The following is a 27,772-nucleotide window of genomic DNA, read 5'->3' as shown; positions in this document are numbered from 1 at the left end:
TTGGCGGGGGGTGGGATACTTATATTAGTGTTACCTTGGTAATACAAAGAGCTAAACATTTTCATGTATTTGTGGGCCATTGTGTTTCTTCTATGTACTATATTGTTTGTCTATTTTTAAATTCATAATCAGCTAGTTATATCATCATTCAGGGGAAGTGAGATTTTTTTTTTTTTTTTTAGCAATAAGAATTGAAAGCATCCCAGGTTTGTAGGAAACCTTACTCTGGAGAAAACAGCATCAAAAAGTAAATAACAAAAATTTTACTTAGTTTTTGTATGGCTAAAAAACTTAGGTACAAATAAGGCTTTGCTTAGATGCAGCAGCAAACCAGAAAGAATGGAAAATAGCATCATTACAATTAACTATGAGTTTTCTTAATGTCTTGGAAACAATTAAATCACTGACATTTTAGCCCTTTCAATAATGAGCTTTTTTCTGAGTCAGGATAATAATGTGATAGTTGTGCTTCAGTTCAATGTATGGAGAAACGTCACCAAATGAGTGGTGACAATCATTTGAAGCTACTTCATAGTAGTAACAAGAGGACATGACATAACTAAAATGAGACCAATGCTAACAATTATTGCTAGGCCCTGCATTTATGTCTCATAGTCACCCAGATTATGCTAATTAAAATGTCAAGTTTGACCTGGTACAAATACTCAAAATGATTGCAAAATATGCATCTTTACTTCATAGTCAAGCTGCTGTTAAGCCACATGTTTTCTGCTTTAATTGTTGTCACAAAACAGAGTGTGTTTATGCTTTAATTGTAGGGATCTGAGTACTGCCAGCCTTCGCTACCTCAGAAGCAAGCAAGTCTTGGCTGACATTGCCTACTTCCGAACTGAAATAGCAAAGAAAATGGGGCTCATCAAAAATAAGTGGGTTGTATTTGGTGGCTCTTATGGCGGTTCCCTTGCAGTGTGGTCAAGAATAAAATACCCCAACCTGTTTGCTGCAGCAGTGAGCAGCAGTGCACCAGTAAAAGTAAAAGTTAATTTTTATGGTAAGTCTATTTGTATATGGGAGTTCCTGGTGGCGCAAATGATTAACACTCTGAGCTGATAATCAAAAAGTTGGAGGTTCATGTCCATCCAGATTCACCTTAGAAGAAAGGTCTGGCTATCTACTTCTGAAAAATCAGTCATTAAGAACCCTTTGGAGCACAGTTATACTCTGCCATACATGGAATCATCATGAGTCTGAACCAACTTGAAGGCAACTGGTTTGGTTTATGGTATATATAGGCATGTGTATGTATATACATATATATACACACATATTTACATATATATGTATATGTGTATATACATGACAAAAATATCTGTAAGTCAGTGATTACTTAAACAAACATGGCCAAATAACACAGGGTCACTGAACTTGACTTGAGTTTATCACCCTGCACATAGGACAGGGTCCCACCGGAGATTCCTATGCTACCTGCCATTGGTAGTTGGTATCCATATTTGCAGCTTTATGGTTGGTTATAGCTCCTTAATTGGTGGAAATGATGTGATGAGTCTTAGCTATTGATTTGATAGTGAAAGAATTCATGATTTAGCTATTTCCAAAGAAGTAAAAGGAAACCTCTTACTTTTGAAGAACAAAAATTTCCTCTTTTGAAGTTGCCTTTCAATTGGCTTCCTATTACCTGACTTTATGATACACCATTCATAATTAATGGTGTTAGGATTTTTCCAAGTGGATAATATTCTTGATTGGCAATTTGGGGCCTCAGTATACATGCTCCCAATAAAATGAAGAAAGCATAAAATTTCTACTTAATTTTTTCTTGCAAAACTAACTCCTCCCCCCACCAAAAAAAGATACATTCCAGGTAAGATGTTCTTTAATATTTGAACTTTTCAAGTGGAAACCATTCAGGTTTCTATTGCCTTGATAGAATTTTATCAGGTCTGACAAAATCTGAAACCTATAAATTCAAGGCATTTCCCTCTCTACCTCTTTTAAAGAGTAAGACCATGTCCCAGTTCATTAATAGATCAGGATTTGCAGAGCATGGTTATAAGCCTCTGTTTAAAGTGACTTTCCTTGGCTTTCTGACAAAATCCTTTAATTTTGCAGTTTCTTAACTTTGTCATAAAACAGAGGAAACTGGAAACTTGAATCATATAACTGGTTACAATTAAACTATACTAAACCCACTGCCTTTTTTTTTTTTTTTTCTTTTTCATTTTCTTAGAGTACTTTGAAGGAGTTCACAGCGCTCTGGCCACTCATAACAGCGAATGTTCAAAAGCAGTGAAAGATGCTTTAGGTCAAGTCATCAAGTTACTGAAATTTCCAAAATACTACAGAAGGCTTAAAAATGATTTCATGTAAGTGGACTGGTTTCTGTGTGAGAGAGTCTGTGCCTAAATATAGTCTGATATTTACTTGAATTTACACCATTAATGTCATTTCCTTACATGAAGGCCATTTACCTGGGAAGAAAGGGAGATTTTGAACAGTTTAGTTCTTTGTGTATATTGTTTATATTAGCAACTTCTAGATCATCCAGGATAGGTGGCTGTGCCTGTGTGAACACTTTAAAACTGGTGGCAGTGCAGACCAGAGGGCAAGAAAGAGTGGATGGCACCTTTATTGTCATTGGGCAGTCAAGGGCCACCCTAAAACACTTGCCCATGGAGCATTGCAGGCAACTAAAGAGAAGGGGTGGCCCTGAGGACAAATCTTATCACTTCCATGAACCAAAGAATGGTATGGTTTTCAACAGTGTTTGAACTACTAAAACACTGTGTGGTATTGGAGCATTTCAGGAACTGAGCAAAAGTATTTTTATGTTTAGAATTATATCCCCTGTTGAATAAGGATTTCATAGTTGTTTAAGATCTGGACTAGAAATTTCCATGGTAGTGGTAAAAGTTCTATATGGTAGATACAACACTCCTTTGTAGAAGATAGATATACTCTGAAATGGCATACCAGAAATCATTTGACAGAGATTGGGTTTATGAATTTGCTGATGTAGTTACAATTTTACATTAGGTCATTTCATAAAATGGAGGAAGTAAAGTATATTTTCCTTTTGTCTTAGGGAAATGATTTTTTCTTTTCATTTATCAGCACTTACCATATTTAAGAGTGATATTAGTTTCAACATTATTAACTAAAGTTCAACTTAGAGAAACATTTTGGTGGCTTCTGACCTGAAGTGAATTCTATTTGAGGGCATTTAACTCTCCTAAGTGGTTAAGTGGAAATTAAATACATTGGACAGAGGAAATACATGAATTGTCAAGAATTGTTGAGAGACTTCTGCTAATGCTAAGATGTCATCTAACTTTTTTTTTTTCAGTCTTCTCATTTAAGTGATTTTAATATCTATTGTAATATACCTCAGCACACACATAGACTGGGGAGAAAAGTAATTGTAATGTATATTACCAATATTATACCCCAAACATATTGAGCATTTGAAATCATTTGGGAAACTTTTTCTGTATGCATGGCCCTTTTGAGTATTTCCTAAGTAAGTTGGGAAATCTAGAGTAGTTAAATAACTTATTTGTATTACATTTTTAAAAACTGAAAACTAGTGAGCTTCTTGGAATATTGACAATGAGTTAAATTGACAAAGCCTCTTTTCTCCCAAGTGCATAAACAGATTGTTAGCTAAAGTGAGAATTGAATACTATAAATTTAATTGTAAACTAATGGCAGTAAACACATACAAAATACACAAATCTAGGATTAAAAAAAAATTTTGTTTAGGGGTTAGAGGCAATATGTATTTTTACATTATTCGAAGCAGTGACTCTAAGTTACAATGTAAGAAATTTTTCCAGTCTCTTACGGGTCGAATATATTTAATTAGACCCCATTAATTTTATAAAATTTTATTCAGAAATTAAGTTCTATTGCCAGAAAGCCCCATCACTCCACTCTTGCTTTTTCAAACTCTTGTCAGCATCTATTCCCAGGTGGTCTCTTTTCAGGGCCCCACAGGAATTCAGTTTCAAATATTGGCTCCAGTCCTTACTTGCTTCTGTCCTGCTTTATTCTTAGCAATTGCCCTTACTCTCTGACTGACTGTTATTTACAGAGTAAAGCCCATGGCTCCTGAGAGAGGATCCAAAATATTTCGGAATGATGAATTCACAGAAAATTACTACAAAGGCTCTCATTGTAATTCTATATATATTCAATTCAGTATGTTAGAAGACTAAAACTTATCTATGTATCAGTCTGCACAGAGTGTGTGTTTGTGTAGTTCCCCTACCAGGCAACTCTCGTAATCTGATGATACTGTCATTATTTGAAATCTTTTTTTCATAGATCTTCCTTGGAATTGCCTTATTTTCATTTTGAGCACAAAGGAGCCAAATGCACTGCTTCATATTTCTGATTAAAGTAGAATTCTACAGCTTGAGTTAACATTTTATTCACCTGACTTGGAGCCTTGGAGCTTTTAGTGATACTTGTGTATTTATTTATTTGTTTGTTTATTTATTTATTTATATTGTGCTTTAAGTGAAAGTTTACAATTCTGATCAGTTTCTCATACAAAAACTTATACGCACATGGTTATGTGACCCTAGTTACGGCACATTCCTCCTTTCCACCTGGATTTGGCATCAGGGTTATGCTGGCCTCATAGAATGAGTTTGGGAGTATTTCATTCTTTTCTATTCTCTGAAATACATTTAGCAGTAGTGGTGTTAACTCCTCTCTGAAAGTTTGGTGAAATTCCCCAGTGAAGCCATCAGGGCCAGGAATTTTTTTTTGTTGTTGTTGTTGGGGGGTTTAATTATTCTCAATCTGTTCTTTTGTTATAGGTTTATTTAGTTATTCAACCTCTGTTAGTGTTACTTTAGGTAGGTAGTGTGTTTCTAGAAATTTGTCCATTTACTCTAGGTTTTCAAACTTGTTAGAGTACAATTTTTTGCAGTATTCTGTTAGCATTTTTTCTTAATTTAAGTTGGGTCCATTGTGATTTCACCCATCCCATTTCTTATTTGGGTTATTTGCTTACTCTCCTATTTTTCTCTTGTCAGTTTGGCCGATTGTTTATTGATTTTGTTGATCTTTGCAAAGAACCAACTTTTGGTGTTGTTAAGTCTCTTCGATAGTTTTTTCATTCTCTGTTTCATTTAATTCTGCTCTAATTTTTATTATTTGCTCACTTCTGGTGCCCGAGGGCTTCTTTTGCTGTTCTTTTTCTATTTGTTAGAGTTGTAGGGTTAATTCTTTGATTTTAGCCCTTTCTTCTTTTTGAATGTGTGCATTTATTGATATAAATTGACCTCTGAGCACTGCTTTTGCTGTGTCGCAAAGGTTCTGGTAGGAAGTGTTTTCATTCTCATTGGATCCTATGAATTTCTTAATTCTATCCTTAATTTCTTCTACAACCCAGTCGTTTTTGAGCAAGGTGTTGTTCATTTTCCATGTGTTTGCTTTCTTTACCTTGCTTTTTCTGTTATTGATTTCTACATTTATGACTTTATGGTCAGAAAAGATGCTTTGCAATATTTCATGTTTTGGATTCTGTTAAGCCTTGCTTTATGGCCTAATATGTGGTCTATTCTGAAGAATGTTCCATGTGCCTTGGAAATGAAAGTATACTGCTATTGTGTGAAGTGTTCTCTATATGTCTGTGAGGTCAAGTTAGTTGATCATGGCATTTAGATCTTCCATGTCTTTATTGAACTTCTTTCTGTATGTTCTGTCCTTTACCGAAAGTGGTGTGTTGAAGTCTCCTACTATTATTGTGGAGCTGTCTATCTCACTTTTCTATGCGTGTAGAGTTTGTTTTATGTATTTTGGAGCACTTTCATTGAGTACTTAAATATTTATTGTGGTTATGTCTTCCTGGTGTGTTGACCCTGTAATCATTATATAGTGACTTTCCTTATCATTTGTGGTGGGTTTAACTTTAAAGTTTGCTTTGTCAGAAATTAATATTGCCACTCCTGCTCTTTTTTGATTGTCATTTGCTTAGTATGTTTTTTTTTTTTTTCCCATCCTTTGAGCTTTAGTTTTTTTGTGTCTTTAAGTCTAAGGTGTGTCTCTTGTAGGCAGCATTTAGGCGGATGATATTTTTTATCCATCCTGCAACTCTCTTTCACTTTATTTGTGCATTTAGTCCATTTACGTTCAACATAATTATTGATAGGTATGAGTTTAGTGCTTCATTTTGATGTCTTTGTGTGTGTGTGTTGTTGAGAGTTTCTTTGTCCCACTTAATTTTCTGTGCTGAGTTGTTTTTCTTTATATATTTTCTTTTCCTCTGTATCAATGTTGTTGATTTTGTATTTGCTGAGTCTTTACATTTTCTTGCTTTTTTATTTTGATGTGTAGGATTGCTAGGTTCCTTTATGGTTTTCTTAATATTTACCCCTATTTTTCTAAGTGTAAACCAAACTGTATTTTCTTTATATCACCTCAACTTCCCCATATGAAAGATCTATGACTACATTTTGTAGTCCCTCTTTTTTTTTTTTTTTTTTAACGTTGTCATCTTTTCAATAATGAAGTTTCTGTTTCCCTCTTTTGAGCATTTTAGCTTTGATATATTTTCGTGATTTCCCTATTTGATATGTTTTTGTGATTTCCCTGTCTGGGTTGATATCTTACTGCTCTGTCCTGTGTTCTAAACTTGGTATGTTATCTGATGTTATTGATTTTCTAACTGGAGGACTCCCTTTAGTATTTCTTGTAATTTAGGTTTGATTTTTGCAAATTCTCTAAACTTCTGTTTATCTGGAACTGTCCTAATGTCATCATCATATCTGAGAGACTGTTTTTATGGATATATAACTCTTGCCTGGCAATTTTTTTTTTCCTTCAAGGCTTTATATATGTCATCCCATGGCCTTCTTGCCTGCATGGTTCCTGCTGAGTAGTCTGAGCTTAGTCTTATTGACTCTTCTTTGTAGATGACTTTTTGTTTATCCCTAGCTGCTATTAAAATTCTCTCTTTATCTTTGGTTTTGGCAAGTTTGATTATAATATGTCTTGGTGACTTTATTTTGGGATCTACTTTATGTGGGGTTCAATGAACATCTTGGATAGATATTTTCTCATATTTGTGATATCAGGGAAGTTTTCTGCCAACAAATCTTCAACAATTCTCTCTGTGTTTTCTGTTATCCCGCCTTGTTCTGATACTCCAATCACTTGTAGATTATTCCTTTTTATAGAATTCCACATAATAATTACGGTTTTCTTTTTTTTTTCAATTCTTTTATCTGATTCTTCCTCAAATATGTTGGTGCAAAGTGCTTTATGTTCAGTTGCACTAGTTCTGACTTCCATTGCCTTAATTCTGCTCCTATGACTTTCTATTGAATTGTCTAATTGTGAAAATTTATTGTTAATGTTCTGGATTTCTCTTTGCTGTCTCTTTATGGATCCTTGAAGCTTATTAAATTTGTCATTTATGCTATTGTCTAATCTGCTTTTAGTTCCTCTAATACTTTTTCTGTGTGCTGCTTGGCTTGTTCTGCATTTTGCTTGATCTCCTTCTTGATTTGATGAGTTCTTTATATTAATCTTTTATATTTTATCTCTGCTAATTCCAGGAATTTATCTTCATCCAGAAGGTTTCTTGATTCTTTGTTTTGAGAGCTTGCTAAAGCCCTCATGGTCTGCCTCTTAATGTGATTTGATATTGACTGTTGTCTCTGAGCCATCCATAAGTTATTGTACTTATTTATTTTATGTTTGCTTATTGTGTCCTAGCTTTTTGTTTTGTTTTGATATGCCCAAATAGGCTGCTCTAGTGAGCTAGTTTGATTTTTGGCACCTGTGAAGTTCTAACATCCTGTCACCAGGTAGTTAGAGCTGTTACTAGGTATGTGAGCCCAGGAGTCCATTAACTTTTCTTGTATGGATTCAGCTCCGATGTCCAGGTATTCATTCACCAAGTGAGTGCTGCAGGCTCTCACCTACACTCCTAGATGAGCAGGGGTGATTGGTGTAGGCACAAGTATCTGGCTGTAGTAGGGGGTCCCACACTGAGCAAAGGAAGGGGCTGACAACCACTCTTGAGTGTCTGTGAGGAAAGCGTGTCCCTGTTCCCCAGACCATGCAGGTCTGCCTTTTTTGCAGCTGGACTATGGGTACCCAATGCTGTTGTCTGTAAGAACTGGGAGGCACCACTTATTCTTGGATCCCTGTCATGGTGGCTAGGTGTTGTGGGTGGAGCCACCAGACCGCAGGCCCTTGATGTGGGTAGGTGATGACTCTGGTTAATAGGCAGAACAGTGTTTAATGTCATGAACCTACCTCTCCATCATATAGCTGAAACAGGTGAAGTTAGACATCAGGTATATACTCTGTTGTACTGTGCTAATGAGGGCCTATGCTGTTGAAATGGGCCCAGAGAGGTCTATGCAGTGGTGAAAGGCTTTCAGAGTCCATGGACCCCCAGTGCCTGTGCCTAGGCAAAGGAGATGTTTCTGCCCTGAGTTCCCAGTTTAGGGGAACCCTCAGATTATTTTTTCCCTGTTTGTTAATTTTTTCCCTCTTCAAGGCCAGAAGAATGGTCAGGGCGAGTGCCAAGTGCTACTTTGGCCCAGGAGATGCAGCCAGCTGGGATGTAATTAAGAGTGGGAAGGGAGCAGATAAGTGGGAGAGAAGTTTTTGCCCAATGGGGTATTTTTTTGATCTACACAGTAGGTTAGACACATGTACTTACCTTTTGCCGATTGTGGGCCACTTCTTGCTTGTTCTGGAAGGTTGAGCAGACACTCCACAGCTGATCTCTCCTGATGTGTAAAATAAGTCCCGAATGCCACTGTTTGCCTCATTGCATTCATGCCAGTGGAATCAACCTTCAGGGTGCTGTTTCCCACTGAGTTGGGTCTGGCAACTCCTCTCTTTTTCTGAACTGTTTCTCCTATCTCCTGCTGCTCACTCTAATTCCTCAACTTTGCCTTTGATATTCATGGCTCCTACCCTGTCATATAAATTAGATTTACTTGTTCTTTCAGGTCTTTGTTGTCAGAGGGACCACAGGAAGTGTCTGACTACTCCATCATCTTGGTTTCACACCCCCCCCATATTTGTTATGGAAACCCTGGTGGCATAGTGGTTAAAGTGCTACTGCTGCTAACCAAAAGGTTGGCAGTTCAAATCCACCAGGCTCTTCTTGGAAACTCTACCAGGCAGTTCTACTCTGCCCTGTAAGGGTTGCTATGAGTCGGAATATACTCGATGGCAGTGGGTTTGGTTTTTTTGGTATATTTGTTATTGAGTAAGTGACTTTTCATTGTTTTAGAATCTCATCCAAAGGACAAATTTTATCAACATTATGGGTAGTCAAAACAATTAGTCAATGTCTCTAAAGCTAATTTTACCAAAACTATTTCCAATAGTACTTTGTAAATGGAGGAGACAACATGTCTAGGATAAGGAAATCATCCCCAAAGGGCACTACTTTCTGACACTGTGACAACTTGGTGTGTTTATTTTGACACCAGACACATTCTTTTATAATTATACTTTATGCATTTTATTTAATTTCACAATCTAGATAATTTACTCTGAATAGCTTTGGGAGTGTTGCTGGATTTTTAAAAGCATGACACTCTGCCAATATTCTACATTCTTTGTTATTAAACAGGGACTTTGATTTCTGTCTTTCTTTAAATATTAAGTTCTCTAGATAGTTCACAATCCTACAAGTGAAGTATAATCAACACAAAGGCCCTAGTAAAATATGAACATGGCAAAGCAGCACTTGGTAAGTGTCTGAAGGATACCTTAACATGCCACATTGAAACTTTGACAAACTACACTGAAGACACTTCTCTAGATTTTAATTTGTAGAAGGGCTGTTAGAGATCATCTAGTAACCACTTGGTCATTTTATACGTCTGAAAAAGTCATACCTAGAAACTTATGTGACTTGTCTAAGATCACAAAATTCTTTGCAGTCCTCAGAACTCCTCACGCCTCATCCCTTCAGAATAGTCCTCCCATCTAAACTTTCCCAATACTGTCAGTTTCCCAGAATAGTCATCACTGAAAAATGTTTGCCATTGTGCCTTCATGAAGACCTCTACATTTACTTTAGCCATCTCCTTATATATGATTCCTCCTTGCTTACAGAAATTAACACATCTCACAGATCTATTTAATCTATAGGCTCATTCATTTCTCTGTAGTGTGTATCCTTGACTTTCCATTTCTGATATTACCTGTTCTAAAAGACAAGTCAGAGTTACGTTTTATATACTATGGAGTAAGGATTTTTTATAAGGATTTTGTTTGTATGCAAGGATTTTGTTTGTTTTGTTTTGTTTTAATGTCATCTGTTTAACCTAGATTAGCTCCTTTTCATCGTTCATGTCTCAGTGAAGTCTTCCCATATCTCTTAGACCAGGTAGGATGTACCTGTTGGTAAGCCTTGCCATTTAAAACCTGGTCTCCTCCCTTATAACTCCCAACACATTTGTAATGGATTGTTAATCTTATTCAGTAGATTGTGTTTTCCATGAAGGCAGGGACTCCATCTGTCTTAGAAACCAGCACCTCTCTATCACATAGTGTACACATGGCCAGGACTCTTTATTGCAAGCAACAGATAAACAACTCAGCTCACCTTATGTAAGAAAGGGGAATCAGTGACTCATGTAACTAAAAAGTCCATAGATAGCCTTAAGTAATTTCAACATAGTTGGGCCCCTGGATTTTAACTATGTCCTACTGATGATTTCTCCTTTTTTTACTTTTACATTAAGATGTGTTCTGCTCATTTGGTGACCAAGATGGTACTGATTGCTCCAGGCTTATCTGATCCTTGGTACCTCCAGTCTTAGAAAGAGGTTTTTTTCAGGAAATATTCCAAACAGAGTTTTCATTGCTTGGCTTGGGGCAGGGGCTTACCCAAGCGTTCACTACCATAGCTTAGGGGTGTGGTATCCTGACTTCCATAGTTGGAGTCAGGAGACCTTCCAGGAACTAAGAGTTGAGGTCAGCCCTTCTTGAAACCCACGGGTTAAGAGAATAATGAGAATGATTTTCAAAGTGAGAAAAGGGGCTCTTGTAGCAAAACAGGGGAATTAGATGCTGGCAAGCAGAAATATCTGATAATAATATTAACAGGCAATATTTATGGAGTGCTTTTCTTTCACATAAATTATGTCATTGTGCTTTGGTTAATCCTCTGTCCACGAAGAGGCATTTTCAATCCTCATTGCTAGTATACTAGGTTTCTGACACTTAGATGTCTCCTTCTCCTTCACAATTTAAGATGACCGCTACAATGTTCAGACAATTAGTGTTGAAAGAAAGAAGGAAGGAAGGAGTACAAAATTCCATGCTTAGGCTTATAACATTGTGGTTTATAATGACATATGAGAAATATTATGCCTATTTCTATTATAATCACTATTGTTAAAATTGACTCCTAGGAACTGTGTAATCTAGATCTTCAGTCAGTTATAAGTTGTTAAGGGATTTTTCTTGCCATTTATTAAAATGAATATGAAAGGCCATCATCCCTATAGCTGTCACTTGACTCTCATCCCTTACGTATGTAAAGAACTTAGTACAAGGCTTTCTTTGTCTTCCAATTTGCATCTCATTTCTGGCTTTCGTTTTCTGATTTTATCACAATAACCTGCTATCTCCCTGTGCTCTCTTGGGTAAACTGATCAAGTTTCTTCTTGTAATTTTAATTTGTATGTTGGGTGTTTGCATAGTCAATGCAGCTTCTTCTCACTTCTCTATTTATCTCATAAGGGGTAGCTTTCCACCACCACCCTCCACCCCTTGAGTCTTACTGTTGCTCCTTTTAGTACCATTCGTCTTTACTAGATATTTTCTGTTTAAAGTTTAGCCCAAATAGATTTTGCTATTTTACTAAGCCTGTTACACTTGGCTTTCATTTTGTAATTAATTTTTCCTATTTTCATTTCCCCCCATATTTTTCTTAAGTATTCTAAATTCCACACTAAGAATTTCTTGTTTTTTCATCAAGTTTTAATATTTTTTTCAAGGAAATTAAATTATTCAAACATTCTTGGACTGTGTTCCTGAAATACTGAAAGTCTGTAAACATCTACGTGAGTGTGAACAGAAAATTTCTAGGGTAAAGGGTGATAGTTCTCATCAGAGTTCAAGTTTATAACCCACTAACGTTTAAGAGTTGTGGTGTCATCACTGTAATACTTGATGAAAATTTTTGAACCGGACTTTGGCTAGTCCAACAGAGGATGAGGATTAGGTCCCCCCCCATTATTGTGTCTTGACTTTTGACCCATTTCTATGCATACAATGTGAAGGATTTCTGAAGATGGGAGATAATACTGTCAACAAACTAATCATCTGAACTGGGTCAGTATCCCCCGAAGTGTAGACTTCTCTGTACGACATATACCTCTCAGGTACCTTAACTATGAAGGCAGCAACCACTCCTTTTCCAGGTTTCTCCTGTTTGGGAGACTGTTGTTATTGTGTGCTGTCCAGTCAATTCTGACATAAAGCGACCCTATAGGAAAGAGTATAACTGCTCCAAAGGGTTTCCTAGAAAGGAGCGAATTGTCAGGTCTTTACACCCACAGAGCGACTGGGGGGTTTGAACTGCTGACATTTTGGTTAGTAGTTGAGAGCTTAACCACTGCTCCACAGGCCTCCTTTTGCAAATTAGTTACAAATCATGTATGTGTCTTCACCTTTCACTTCACTCATGGAGAACGATAAGTCTACCTTTAATGCTTACACTGAAATACATTTGTATTAAATCTGGATGTACAAAATCTATATCAGACAGTGGCCTCCTTCTGTCCTTTCTTCTATGGATCTTAAATTTCTTTCACATAAATTATGTCATTGTGCTTTGGTTAATCCTCTGTCCACGAAGAGGCATTTTCAATCCTCATTGCTTGTATACTAGGTTTCTGACACTTAGATCTCTCTTCTTCCTTCACAATTTACCCACCCTGCTACGCACCATGACACCAGCTGTCAACAACAAAACAGATGAGCTCAGAGATTGGGATTCTTCCCCAGGGTTGGTTCAAGGAGAAGAATTCCCCCCTGAACTCCATGCAATGCTAAGGAATATAGGGAGTGCCAAGGTTCAAACACAACATGAAATTTGTAACAGCTAGTTTTTTGTATTAGAGATGAGATTGAGGTCGGTGCCATGAAGGCAAGGCTTCAGAGGTAGTTCAAAGGACCAGAGGCAGGATGTAATGTGCTAGATGGATTCAAAAGTATGACTTGGTTAACTGAATAAAGTGTCAGAGGCAAAAAGGATGTCGTTGCTGTTGTTGTTAGGTGTCTTCAAGTTGGTTCAGACTTACAGGGACCAAATGTACAACTCAAGGAAACAGTGCCCGGTCCTGCATAATCTCATGACGATTTTTATGCTTTAGCCCATTGTTGCAGCCACTGCATCAGTTCATCTCCTAGAGGGTCTTCCTTTTTTTCCTGACCCTCTACTACCCATGATGTCTTTCTCCAGGGACTGACCCCTCCTGATAACCTGTCCAAAGTATGTGAGACAGAGTCTCGCCATCTTAGCTCTAACGAACGCTCTGGCTGTAATTCCAAGACACATTTGTTCGCTCTTTTGGCAGTCTATGGTATATTCTATATTCTTTGTCAACACCATAATTCAAAAACATCAATTCTTCTTCGCTCTTCCTTATTCGTTGTGCGTCTTTCACATGTACGTGAAGTGATTGAAAACATCATGGCTTGGATCAGGCCCACATTAGTCCTTAATTGAAATCTTTGCTTTTTAACACTCTAAAGAGGTCTTTTGCAGCAGATTTGCCCAATGCAATGCATTGTTTGATTCTTGACTGCTGCTTCCATGGGTGTTACTTGTGGATGCATTAAAACGAAATCCTTGACTACTTAAATCTTTTTTCTGTTTATCATAATGTTGCTTATTGGTCCAGATTTGGGGATTTTTGTTTTCTTTAGCTTGAGATGCAATCCATACTGAAGACTAGTCTTTGATCTTCATCAGAAAGTGCTTCAAGTCCTCTGAACTTTGAGCAAACAAGGTTGTGTTATTTGCATAACACAGATTGTTAATGAGTCTTCCTCCAATCCTGTTGTGTTCTTTTTCACATAGTTCAGCTTTTCAGATTTTTTTTTCAGAATTCAGATTGAACAAGTACGGTGAAAGTATACAGTCCTTATGCACACCTTTCCTGATTTTATACCACACGGTGTCCCCTTTTTCCATTCAAACAACTGCCTCTTGGTCTATATACAGTTTCTCATGAGCAAAATTAAGTGTTCTGGTATTCACATTCCTTGCAATGTTATCCATAATTTGTTATGATCCACATATTTGAATGCCTTTGCTTAGTCAATGAAACACAAGTAAACATCTTTTTGGTATTCTCTGCTTTCAGCGGTGATTCATCTGAAATCAGCAATGATATAGCTTGTTCCATGTCCTCTTCTGAATTCCTCCCTATAATATAAGCTTTCCTCTGCATCTGTATTTCAGTGTTAGTGACCTGCGAATATATACTGCTTGTGTGTGTAGAGGTATAGAAATGGGATCTAAACCACTCCCCCCCCAAAAAAACAAGCCCGTGGCTATTGAATTCGATTGTTATTAAAAGGACATGTGATGCTCTTCATAATCATACTGGCCAGCAATACACATGTACTGATCCCATTAAATGTCCTTTTAATCTCAATTGAATGTATATTACAGAAACATATTGCTTAAAAATTGAGTTTCCTACTATCTGGAATTTTCAGAGCTAACCATTGTTGAGAATGGTCTCAGGGAAGTTGTGGTCCAATGGGCTGGTTTAAATGAAAGCATTTTGGTAATAGTAGTGAAACACAAATGCTGGATGGAATTATTTTCTTAGACATATTTTGAAAACTTAAAAGTAAGAGCCATAACTTATGTCTCTTTCCACAGTATAATAATTCTGAGTAAATCTACTATTCATTCATTTTGGACTGTTTTCTACATTTGGGCTTCAAAGGTCAAGTGAAATGGAACTTCACTTGTATTTTCCTGTTTTCTTTCCCACAGGTTATGTGAGCATCTTAAAGTTAACTCAGTAATGGACTCAACCTATTTCGTAGAGAATTTGTTGATATTTTTGGCTTCAATTATTCAGCGTAATAAGGATAATGAAACAATTAAGGTAAGAAAATGAAGAAAGAAATGAGGGGAAAAGATGTGGAGAAAGAAAGAAAAACTGAAGTAGGCATTTTCTAATTGTTTCGGAGTGATAAATTAATTGTAGAGAAAGGTACACATGGTGTGGGTGTTTGCATAAAAATTAAAATAATACATACAAGCCTCTAGTCTGAGTATCAAAGTAAGTGCTGAAATATGTAGATTTTCTCTTCTTACTCCTCTTTTATTCTACATATGCTTAGAAGTTCTTTTGAAATAGTAGAATAATGGATTCAATGTAGACCAGAACTCAATTATTTCATTAATCTCTTTTATTTAAAAAATTTGAGAGAGTTGTCCAATTAAGTATGAGTGCTCTGAACTTGAACTATTTCATAACAATTATAAGCAAATAGAAAATAATTGAACTATGTCTTGTATGGACTAAAGAGTAAGGTTTGCTGAATATTAATATTTGGAATAACTCTTAGATGCAGGAAATTTAAAAGAGAATTTGAATATAAACATGATAAAATTTTTTGCTCTTTTGCTCCATTGGGTCATGGAATAAGATAGATTTTGAAATAGAAAACTTGTGAACTCTGATATATCTAGAAAAAAATTAACTTTTTTTGGAGATTAGGGAAATAAAGTTTTTTTTGAGCAATGTCAGAGATTTATGGACATGTCCCTGAGGCTGGGGTAACTAACCATGGCAGTGTCATCCCCCAGGTCACCCTGTTGTTACCCAGCCAGGTAAACTGCCAAAGAGAGTAAGTACAAGGACAGGCATCTCCTAGAACTAGGGGATGAAAGTGTTTTGCAACTTGCATGGACATTTTATTTTGAACTAATTATGGATTCACAAGGAGTTACAAAATGTATACTGAGAAGCTGCATCTTCCTTTAATCCAGCTTTATACAATATTAACATCTTATATAACTATAGTACATTGTCAAAACCAAATAACGTTGGTGAAATACAGTTAACTAGAGTACAGATCTTGCATATCACCAGTTTTTACATGCATTCTTCTTTTGGGGGAGACAGGGGGTTCATAATTATGAGTGGAGAATATTCCACTGAAGTTTTCAAAGTTGTAATGGGCAATCTCTAATACTTTCCCTCCTTATCTACCACTTTCTATCCCTCCTTCACTTATTCTGGTCTCTCTCTTCCTCCTTTGCTTCCATCCTCCCACAATGAGTACCAACTTAGTGCCAGGCACTGTGCTGTGTGTTTGGGAAAGAGTGGTAAAGACAGATAGTTGTAACCATGCCTTCCTTCACTGCCATCCCTCCCCTATTCTCACTCACATCCTTAATGGCCTTCTGATGTGTCTTTCAGCCTCCTGTCTGACCCCAGCATATCCCTTCCTATTCAAAGCTGTGGACTGATTCTCATAAAGGACAGTTCTTATCTCATTGCATTGTTTGCTAAAGAACCATTAGGCAACACTACTTCATCTACAAGATGAACTACTACAACACATGTTCAGTCTGCCATGATAGGAAGTTCCCTTCTTCCAACGTTCATAACTTATGTTCCAGTCAAATTCTACAATTTGATGTTCTTGTACTTATAAGCACATTTTCCCTCATGTTACTGTAGTCTTTTGGAATGCCCACCATGCCTGTTCCCAATACATTTCAAAAGCCACCCTCTCCATGAAACCTCTCCTGATTGCTACCAGCAGACGCACCTTCTTTCATGAACCACTACTTTCAACTACCAGCATTTCATTTGTGATCTTATTGTATAAGTTTTTTTTCCACCTCATTAGGTGCCCTATTAGTAAATTCCTGCTATTAGATCATACCCTCTTTTAGAGCAGACTCTGGCTTGCTCCCATTTTCTTTAGTATCTAAAGTTTTCCTTCCTCTAGGCAACACATGCTGAAAACAACAAAGTCAGGCTGAGGAGCAGAAACTGCCACCACCTTCTTGTCCCAAACACCGTTTCCAAGTGGCTGAAACAGGAAAACAACCCACATTCACTTTCCTGTCCCTCTTCCGCACAGCATCTGAATATTTTAGTTACGAGGAACAGATGAGGGTCACATTTTCTTCCCTATCCTATTTAGAAATAGTTTGTGGAGTCAATTCTCCATTGTTTTTAAGGAAACATTTAAGAAAAGACTTTGCTTTTGATGACTGACTTGCATATTTGTTTTCTAATTTGAATATTATGCATAAGTATTTTATTACCCTGAATAATTGAATTCAGTCTATATGCATTTTTTTAAAATCTCTTTAATGATATGCAAGGCCCACCTTTCATCAGAATTAAGTGAATTTTTTTCGGGTACAGATATTTCCCTGTGATTTAATCTGTGGGAGTTAATTTCATGCCTACCTTCTTACTAAAAGAAAGGGGGTTTATTCACATTGTAACTGATGTGCCTGGTCTCCAATTTGTTTGGCAGGAACTCTCAGCAATGATGACAATATTTCCAGGATTGAGAACCCAAAAACCATATGACTATCCTCCAAACACTTAAGAGGTTACTTCCGAGGCTGATAGTTCTGCAAGAAGGCCGAGATTATGAAATTTGGTCTTTTGCAGATTTAAGGGACTTATATCAAAATAAGTTTGCTTAGAAATTAATATCCAAGGGCCTTGACTTGTTTATATAATAATGAGATAATTATATCAATAACAACTACCACAGACCAAGGGCTCATCCTGCTCCAGAAGTTATGATTTTGTGAGGTGCTTCAAGTCAGTTCTGACTCATAGCTACCCCATGTACAGCAGAATAAAATACTGCCAGGTCCTGCAAAATCCTCACAATTATTATTCTTGAGCAATTTTTTACAGCCATTGTGTCAATCCATTTCATTGAGGGTCCTCCACTTTTTTGCAACCCTCTACCAACCATGTTGTCCTCCAGGGACTGACACTCCTGATGACATGTCCAAAGTATGCGAGACTAAGTCCTGCCATGCTAGCTTTTAAGGAGCATTGTGGCTGTGCTTCTTCCAAGCCAGATTTGTTCATTCTTCTGGCAATGCATAGCATATTCAATATTCTTCACAAATAGAATAATTCCAAGGCATCAATTCTTCTTAGTCTTCCTAAATCATTGTGCTGTTTTGTGTGCCTATGAGGCAATTGAAAATACCACGGCTTAAGTCAAGTGTACCTTAATGACATTTTTGCTTTTTAACACTTTAAAGAGGTCTTTTGCAGCAGATTTTCCCAATGCAATGTGTCCTTTGATTTCTTGACTGCTACTTCCGTGAGCACTGGTTGTGGATCAAACTAAAATGAAATCCTTGACAAATCCAATCTTTTCTCCATTCATGATGATGTTTCTTATTAGTCCAGCGTGTGAGGATTTTTGTTTACTTTTTGTTAAGGTGTAATCCATACTGGAGGCTATAGTCTTTCATCTTCATCAAACTTTATTCTAAGTAGTTATTTTTTTCCGCTCAGAAATTCTTGCAGTGCCTTTATATCAGCCTTATTTCACAAATGAGGAGCCCAGGCTTCAAGACTTTAAATCACTTGCCCAAAGTCACAGGCTACTAAGGGGGTGAGTCAGGATTTCAATGTGAATTTCTCTGAGTAAAACCCAAATATTAACTACTGGGATAATACATATTAAATTTTCTTAAATTCTTTTAAAATAGAGTCTAGATTAAGTAAACTCTTTCATCCTCACTTGCTTTTCTTTTTCTCTTTTTTCCTCACTCCCTCCCATACTTCTATCCTTCCTTCATTCTTTCCATTCTTCTGTCCCATCTTTCCAATATTCCTTTATTCTGTTCTTTTTTCTAAATTAAATGTTCATATTGTCATGGGAAAATACCAGGTTTATTGAATATGGGCTATGATTTAGCATCATTCTACATTACAGGTGGATTCACTTTATCTCATTAACCCTAAAAATAACTCTTGTAGGTGGGCATTGTTATCTCCTCATTTGAAGATAACAAAACTGATGCTCACAGAGGCCAAGTAACTGGCCCATAGTCACACAGCAAATAGGAGATAGAGCCAAGGTGTGAGAATGTTTTGCAGATGATGGCACAATACTGCCTTCCTGGAAGAACCTTTAAAGAAAGCCTGTGTGCTCATTAAAATTCAAACCTTACTTTTCAGAAGCCAGATTCTCTTTCTCAGCACCTGTTGGTTGGGTGATTTCAATGAATTGTACCGAATAATTTCTTGAGGTATGCATTGCAGTTAGGAAATATTTGGAAGGGGCTTTGTAAAGAATAGACTTTTCTCCTCAATGCTTTTTAAAAAACATTTCCAAGATTTTTGTTACTTATAAGATGCTTCATTCTACCTTTTACTTCATGACTGAAATCTCAGAGTGTTCTTAGAAATATTTGAATTGGTAAGTACAAATTTAAAATCTTCACAGCATAGAATTTTCTTATGTACCAATATAGCTTTTATTCTGAGAATAGCTCAAAGTTAGATTTAGAAGTGGTTTATGCACTGTAAGGGGAGATGAGTGGTTTGAAATTCATGTGACTTATTTTTTTCTGAGCTACTATACAACTCCAGTATGAAAATCGAGGTTTGCCCTTTGAAGGTCCCACTAGAAATGAGAAATATATGTGTTAATGCATTGGTATCTAATGTGAGGCCATGTACACATGTGACTCTCAGCAAATTATGCATTTTTGAAGACTTTTTCCCCTCAATCAAGGAAACAATGCAAAATTAAGACTGGCTAAAATAGTGCTTCAGCTCTTGTAAACCAAAAGAAATCCCCTGAAATGCCAGGCTAGGTGGTGAGAGGTGGTTTCAATATCATCACCTAAGAGGGTTCATCTCTACCAGAATTCCTGAAATTGTGACGAGGACCAGTTAGAAACACAGTTGCCTAGAATGCATATAAACAGGGCAGATTCATGGCCTCACCTCCAAATCTCTAGATAGGGAATTATTTTGTCAGAAATCAGTATTACCACTCCTGCTTTTTTTTTTTGATTGTTGTTTGCTTGATATAATTTTCTCCATCCTTTGAATTTTAGTTTGTTTTGTGTCCTTAAGTCTTATGTATGCCTCTTGTAGGCAGCGTATAGACAGATCACGTTTTTGTATCTATTCTGCCACTGTCTGTGTCTTTATTGGTGTGTTTAGTCCGTTTACATTCAGCTTAGTTCTGGATAGGTGTGAGTTTAGTTTTGCAATTTTAATGTCTTCTTTGTGTGCTGTCGACAGTTTCTTTTTTCCACTTAATTTTTTGTGCTGAGAAGATTTTTTTTTTTGTAAAAATCTTTTCCCTTTTTCTTTCTTTTTTTATCTTACAGAACAAACTAGTTTCTTTTCAGTGAGTACACATGTTGTTCTATGGCATTGGTTAACAACACCATGACATGTCAACTCTCTCCCTTCTTAACCATCGGTTTCCTATTACCAGCTTTCCTGTTCCCTTCTGCCTTCCAGTCCATGCCCCAGGCCTTGTGCACCCCCTTAGCCTAGCTTTGTTCCATGGGCCTTTTCAATCATTGGCTGAAGGGTGAACCTCAGGAGTGACCTCATTACTGAGCTGGAAAGTTGTCCAGGGGCCATAGTCTCAGGGTTTCTCCAGTCTGTCAGGCCGCCAAGTCTGGTCTTTCTTTTTGAATTAGAATTTTGTTCTACATTTTTCTCCAGTTCTCTCTGGGACCCTGTAATGTGATCCCTGTCACAGCAGTCAGTAGTGGTGGCCAGGCACTATCTAGTTTTGCTGGACTCAGTCTGGTGGAGGCCATGATAGATGTGGTTCATTAGTCCTTTGGACCAATCTTTCCCTTGTATCTTTAGTTTTCTTCATTCTTCCTCGCTCCCTAAGGGGTGAGAGCAGCAGAGTATCCTGGGTGGCCACTCACAGGTTTTTAATGCCCCAGATGCTGTTCACCAAAGTAGACTGTAGAACATGTTCTTTATAAACTATGTTATGTCAAATGAGCTAGATATTCCCTGAGACCATGGTCCTCACAGGCTTCAGCCCAGCAATTCAGTCCCTCATGGAGTTTGGATGTGTCTATGGAGCTACAATGACCTTGCCTTATACAGGTTGTGCTGGCTTTACCAGTATTGTGAACTGTCTTACCCTTCAGCAAGGTTTCCACTTATCTATTGTCTATTGTGTTTTTCCTTCTCCACCCCTCCTTTCCCTCATAACCATCAAAGATTGTTTCTTTTTGTATGGTGAAGAATAAGACAGTCTTTTCCTCTTTTTATTGCTGTTGATTTTGTTTTTACTGAGTCTTTATATTTTCCTTGTATTTTATTTTATTATGTGTAGGATTGTTAGTCTCCTTTGTTATTACCTTAATATTTACCCCTATTTTTCTAAGTTTAAACCAAAATTTATCTCACTATATCACCTTGACTTCGTCTCCATATGAAAGATCTATGTCTATATTTCTTAGTCCCTCTTTGTTGATTTAATGTTTTCATCTTTTACATAATGACGAATCTATTTCCCTGTTTTGAGCTTTTTTTTTTTTTAATCTTGATTTATTTTTGTGATTTTCCTATCTGTATTGATATTCTGGTTTCTCTGCCCTGTGTTCTAGTCTTGGGATGTTATCTGATGTTATTGATTTTCTAACCAGAGGACTCCCTTTGGTATTTCTTGTAATTTTGGTTTGGATTTTGCAAATTCCCAAACTTCTATTCATCTGGAAATATCCCAATTGCACCTTCATATTTCAGAGATGGTTTTGCTGGGTATATGATTCTTGGCTGGCAATTTTTTTTCCTTTCCTTCAAGCCTTTGTATATGTCATCCCATTGCCTTCTTGCCAGCATGGTTTCTGCCAGGTAGTACAAGCTTATTTTTATTTACTCTCCTTTGTAGGTGACTTTTCATTTATCCCTAAAAGTCTCTTTTTATCTTTGGTTTTGGCAAGTTTGCTTATAATATGTCTTGGTTTCTTTCTTTTGGGATCTATCTTGCATGGGGTTCAATGAGCATCTTGGATAGATATCTTCATGTTTTTCACAATATCAGGGAAGTTTTGTGACAACAAATCTTCAACAATTCTCTCTTTATTTTCTGTTATCCCTCCCTGTTCTGGTGCTGCAATCACTCATAAGTTATTTCTCTTGAAACTTCCCCACACGATTCTTAGGGTTTCTTCATTTTTTTTTTTTTAATTCTTTTATCTGATTTTTCTTCAAATATGTTGTTGTCAAGTGTTTTATCTTCAATCTCACTAATTCTGACTTCCATTTCCTCAGCTCTGCTTCTCTGACTCTATTGAGTTGTCTAATTCTGAAAATTTATTGTTAATCTTCTGAATTTCTGATTGCTAACTCTTAATGGATTCTTGCACTCTATTAAATTTTTCATTATGTTCTTGAATAACCTTCTTAATTTCCTCTACTGCTTTATCTGTCTGTTCATTGGCTTCTTTTGCATTTTGCCTGATCTCCTTTCTGATCTCTTGAAGAGTTTCGTATATTAATCTTTTGTATTCTACCTCTGGTAATTCCAGGAATACCTCTTCATCTGGATGATTCCTTGAGTCTTTGTTTTGGGAGCTTGTTGAAGTGACCATGGTTTGCTTCTTTATGTGATTTAATATTGACTGTTGTCTCTGAGCCATCTATAAGTTATTGTATTAGTTTATTTTATGTTTGCTTACTGCATCTTACTTTCTTGTTTTGTTTTATTTTGATACCCAAATAGGCTGCTTGAGTGACCTATCTGGGTTATTGTAGCCTTTGAAACTCTAATATCCTGTCACCATATGCCTCGAGTTGTTACCAGGTATATGAGCCTAGGAGTCCATTCACTTTCCTTGTATGGATTCAGCTCAGGTGTCCAGGTAGTCAGTCACCAAGTGTGTGGTGCTGGCTCTCACTTATGGTCTTAGAGGAGCAGTGGTGATTGATATATGCACAAGTTTCTGGTTGCATCAGGGGGTCACACCCTGAGCAAGGCAGGGGGCTGACAACTGTCCCCTGAGTGTGTGTGAGGAAGACATGACCCTTTTTCTCTAGAGCATACAGGTGGGTGGGCTCTGTAGCAGTACCGTAGGCCCCCAGTACTTTTAACTGTAAGGACTGGGAGGCACCGCTTATCCTTGACCCCTGTTATGGGTGGCCATGCGGCATGGGTGGAGCAACCAGTCCTCAGCCCCCCGATGGGGGTAGGTGAGGACCCTGTTTAAAAGGCAGCATAGTGCCAAATGTCAAAAAACTGCACAGCTGAAACAGTTAAAGTCAGATCTCAGGCACATACACCCTTGCAGTATGACAACAAGGGCCTTGGTGCTGAAATGGGTCCACAGAGATTCATGCAGGGATGAAAGGCATTCAAAGTTCATGGACCGCTTGTGCCTAGACAGGAGCTACTTCTTCCATAAGTTCCCAGCTTAGGAGAGCTGGCATATTATTTTTCCCTCATTTATTATTTATTTCTTCTCCAAAGCCAGGGCGTATAGCAGGACCTATCTCAGGCCCAGGGAAATCGACTGTCACTGAAGCCAGCTCAGGGCCTGGGGCAGAGGGAGGAGGAATCAGATAAATGGGAGAGAGTTCTTTGGAAAGAGGAGCTATTTGATCCATGAGGTAAATTAGACGCATGCACTTACGTTGTGCCAACAGTGCTGTTCTTTGCTGATTCTGGAGGCGTGAGTAGACTCTGTGCTGCTGGTTCTCTATGACTAAGGAAACTGTATCCCAAATGCTGCTGCCAGCCCTGTCACAGTCACACCAGCAAATCAGACCTGAGCCACTTGCTCATTCTTTTCACTGAGATAACCATGTCCCAAACACTGCTGTCAGCCCTGTCACAGTTGCAACAGGGGATTGGGGCTAAGGAGTTAAGCCAGGCAACTCCTCGCTGCTTCTGAACCATCTCTCCCTCCCACTGCCACTTAGTCTGATTTCTTAACTTTGCCTTGATGTTCAGGGCTTCTAGATTGTCATGGATATAATCAATACACTTTTATTTTGGGTCTTTGTTGTAAGAAGGACCACTGGAAGCATCTGACTACTGTGTCATCTTGGATCCACCTTCTCACAATTGTTGCAATTCTTGAGCCCACTGTTGCAGCCGTTGTGTCAATCCATCTCCTTGAGGGTCTTCCTCTTTTTCGCTGATCTTCTGCTTTACCAACCATGATCTTCTCCAAGGACTGGTCCCTCCTGATGACATGTCCAAAGTATGTGAGATGAAGGCTTGCCATCCTGGCTTCTAAGGAGCATTCTGGCTGTAATTCTTTCAACACAGATTTGTTCATTCTTCAGGCAGTTCATGGTATATTCAATATTCTTTGTCAGTACCATAATTCAAAGGTGGTAATTCTTCTTCAATCTTCTTTATTCATTGTTCAGCTTTCATACCCACAAGAGCTGATTGAAGACAACATGACTAGTGTCAGGCACACCCTAGTATTTACAGTGACATTTTTGCATTTTAACACTTTAAAGAGGTCTTTTGCAACAGATTTTCTCAATGCAATGTGTCTTTTGATCCCTTGGTTGCTGCTTCCACAGGTGTTGATTGTGCATCCAAAATGAAATCCTTGACAACTTTAGTCTTTTCTGTTTATCATGATGTTGTTATTGATCCATTTTTGAATATTTTTGTTTTCTTTATTTGAAGTGTAATCCATACCAAAGGCTGCAGTCATTGATCTCTGTCAGTAAGTGCTTCAAGTCTGCTTCACTTTCAGTGAGCTAGGTTGTGTCATTTGTGTAAAGCAAGTTGTTAATGAGCATTCTGCCAATATTTATGCCCTGTTCTTCATGTAGTCAGTTTCTTGAATTATCTGCTCAGCATACAAACTGAATAAGTATGGTGAGATGATATATCTCTGATGCACATCTTTCCTGATTTTAAACCAGGCAATATCCCCTTGTTCTGTTTGAAGGACTGCCTTTCGGTCTGTGTATGACTCATAGTGACTCCATGTGTGTCACAGTAGAATTGTGGTCCACAGTGTTTTCAATAGATAATTTTTTGGAAGTAGATTGCTAAGCTTTTCTTCTGAGGCAACTCTGGGTGGACTTGAACCTCCAGGGTTTTGGTTAACAGCTAAGAGCACTAAGTATTTGTACAACCCAGGGACTCCAAATTTAGCTTTCCAAACCAAGCCAAACCTGTTGCTATCAAGTTGATTCTGACTCATAGCGACCCTACAGGACAGAGTTGAACTGCCCCATAGGGTTTCCAAGGAGTGCCTTGTGTATTCAAACTGCCAGCATTTTAGTTAGCAGCTGTAGCTCCTAACCACTACACCACCTGGGTTTTCAATGTTTCGTTAAGGATTCCTAAGTCCACAGACAAATCACCAAGTATAATTCATCAACACTAAAAATTTATAGGTTTTAATAAGCAGCAAATTTGAAATAAGATTTATTATTCCTCTAAAAAATTTCTACAAAGACCCCTTATCCCTCTAATATTGATAATCAGCAAAAGTGTAAAATTAAGCATTCGGATGAGAGAGAAAAAATTGAGGACTCTTTGTGTGTGTATATGCTGCCTGAATGGTTTCAGTTAAAAATGTTGCATTGCCCAGACAGAGCAGGAGAAAAATTTAGAAGAAAATTCATATTCACACACACACACACACAAAGAAAAACACCAGGCTTGCTGGTCTGACGGAGAGTGGAGAAACCCCAAGATTATCACTCCTGGACACCTTTTTAACTTAGTACTGAAGTCACTCCTGAGGTTCACCCTTCAGCCAAAGATTAGACAGGCCTACAGGGCCATCAGTAACACACGTGAGGGATGTGCTTCGTAGTTCAATCATGTATATGAGACTAATTGTCAGACCATCCCAAAACAAAGACGAGAAGGCAGGAAGGGACAGGAAAACCGGACGAATGGAAACAGGGAACCTGGGATACGTAAGGGGGGGAATATTCACAAATTACAGGTTTGGTAACCAATGTCACAAAACCATTTGTGTATTAACTATTTAAAGAGAAATTAATTTGCTTTTTAAACTTTCACCTAAATCACAATAATACATATATTGCATTGATGTAATTGGGGAGGAGCCTATTCTGCATTTTCCTGTCCAAGGTAGTCTTTTTTTCCTATACAAAACTATATGAGATTGGTTTGGGGCACTTTGTAATTTTGAAGACTCTTCCCTGGAGATAATTCATGTTGACTCAAGTACTTTCCTACTGGATGAATCAAAATGATGTGTATAGAGAGAATTATTAAGCATAAAAGTTATAAAGAGACTTTCCACCCTTCATGGGTTTGAGCTCAATTTTTCTACAATTGCTGGTGAAAGTAAGGTGGAGTGTGATTGGAAAACTAAGCCATAATCTGCAATTAAGACTGCAGTTAATGTGCGAACAAGTGACTGACTTCTTCCAGAACTTAGGGAGGCTGAAATTTAGTTGTCACCATCTGCCAGGCCAGAAAAATCTCTGATATATTACTTAGCTGAATAAACCCTACACTGCTTTCTAATTCGAACCTTGCGGTCTGTTTCTGTCAAGAAAGAGTAGACAAATCTTCCCCTCAAATGCCAAAAATAGAAATATCAGCACCCTATAATAATATAATAAGCTTACTAAAAAGGTTGTGTAGAAGAGAATCTCCCAGTTCCCTAAGTAGTACGTCATTAGCAAAACATTTTTCTTTCTAAGAATAACTGATAATGGACTTTTAATAACTGAGGTGAGAAAAGATACACATTTCTGCCCAAATCCATTTCCTGATGGACTATGGCATTTCAGTTGGTTTTTCCTACATGAAAAAAAAAACAAACTTGAAGTCAATAACTTGGCCAGTAACAGAAAGTCAGGATGTCTCTGAATCTCCTGTAAATACCACCCAGTTCTTCCTCCTGGGCCAATCTTCCTTGAGCATCTTTTTAATTAGGTTACTCACCTGTCCAAAACCTTGAATAATTCATTATTACTACATCTCTTCAAACTTAAAGAGTTCTAGAATATAACCACATTCTATGGCCAATAGTTACTTCTCTTGATTAAATAAGAATAATAATATGGTGAGGGTTAAAAAACATGATGAATCTAATTATTGTCACAGAATTGTATATAGGGAGATAGTAGAAACAACAAAGTTTCTGTTACCTACATTCTTACCACAATAAAGCAAATGGAAGAAGAAATATAATTATGATAATAACAATGCTGCTGTTTCTCACATGACATTTGTTCTAGGCACTATACTGGGGGCTGCTTTCATTTAATCCTCACAAGCTTATGAGTAATTCTGATTATCTTATTCTTAGTGTCTCTACTGAGCACATAAGTAAACTGAGGTTGAGATGGTTAAGGTCACACATCCAGGCCTGTTGGGTCATTCTCTTAGACATTATACATTCCTGCCATCACTTCCTCAGACAGGTTACTCCCTTTGCTTGAAATGCACTTTCCTTTTTTAATTTTTATTGTTGTAAAACTATAAAAACACAACATTTACAAATTCAACTTTTTTCAGGTGTACAATTCAATAAGAACAATTACATCTATTGTGTTGTACAACCATCTTCAATATGATGTTGACTAATTTTCCATCCCCATCAAAAATAATAAAACAAACAAACAAAAAGCTCTATGTTACCCAAACAATGATTCCCTGGTTTCTCTGTCCCTTTTGCCACTTGTAACCATTGTTAAACTCTAATCTCTATAACTTTGTCTATTCTATAAACAGGGTGTAATCATACAAATGCACTCTACTTATCTATGTATCCTACACAATCTTTCAGGTTCACCTCAATTTC

The 27,772-nt window shown here is 37.3% G+C and overlaps 1 protein-coding gene across 1 annotated transcript in view; it reads left to right on the top strand.

The window, feature by feature from the left end:
* The window catches only part of LOC135231565 (putative serine protease K12H4.7), an 85,607-nt gene that overhangs the window by 25,317 nt on the left and 32,518 nt on the right, over nt 1-27,772 (top strand). Inside the window, exons 3-5 of the mRNA XM_064287395.1 lie at nt 780-1,012; nt 2,210-2,345; nt 14,996-15,110. Of these exons, the coding sequence (XP_064143465.1) occupies nt 780-1,012; nt 2,210-2,345; nt 14,996-15,110 (484 nt within the window). The remainder of the gene's footprint in view (nt 1-779; nt 1,013-2,209; nt 2,346-14,995; nt 15,111-27,772) is intronic.

The sequence above is a fragment of the Loxodonta africana genome, chromosome 6 (genome assembly GCF_030014295.1).
Source record: "Loxodonta africana isolate mLoxAfr1 chromosome 6, mLoxAfr1.hap2, whole genome shotgun sequence".
NCBI classification, from domain to species: Eukaryota; Metazoa; Chordata; class Mammalia; order Proboscidea; family Elephantidae; genus Loxodonta; species Loxodonta africana.
This window is presented reverse-complemented; position numbering and strand designations above follow the sequence as displayed.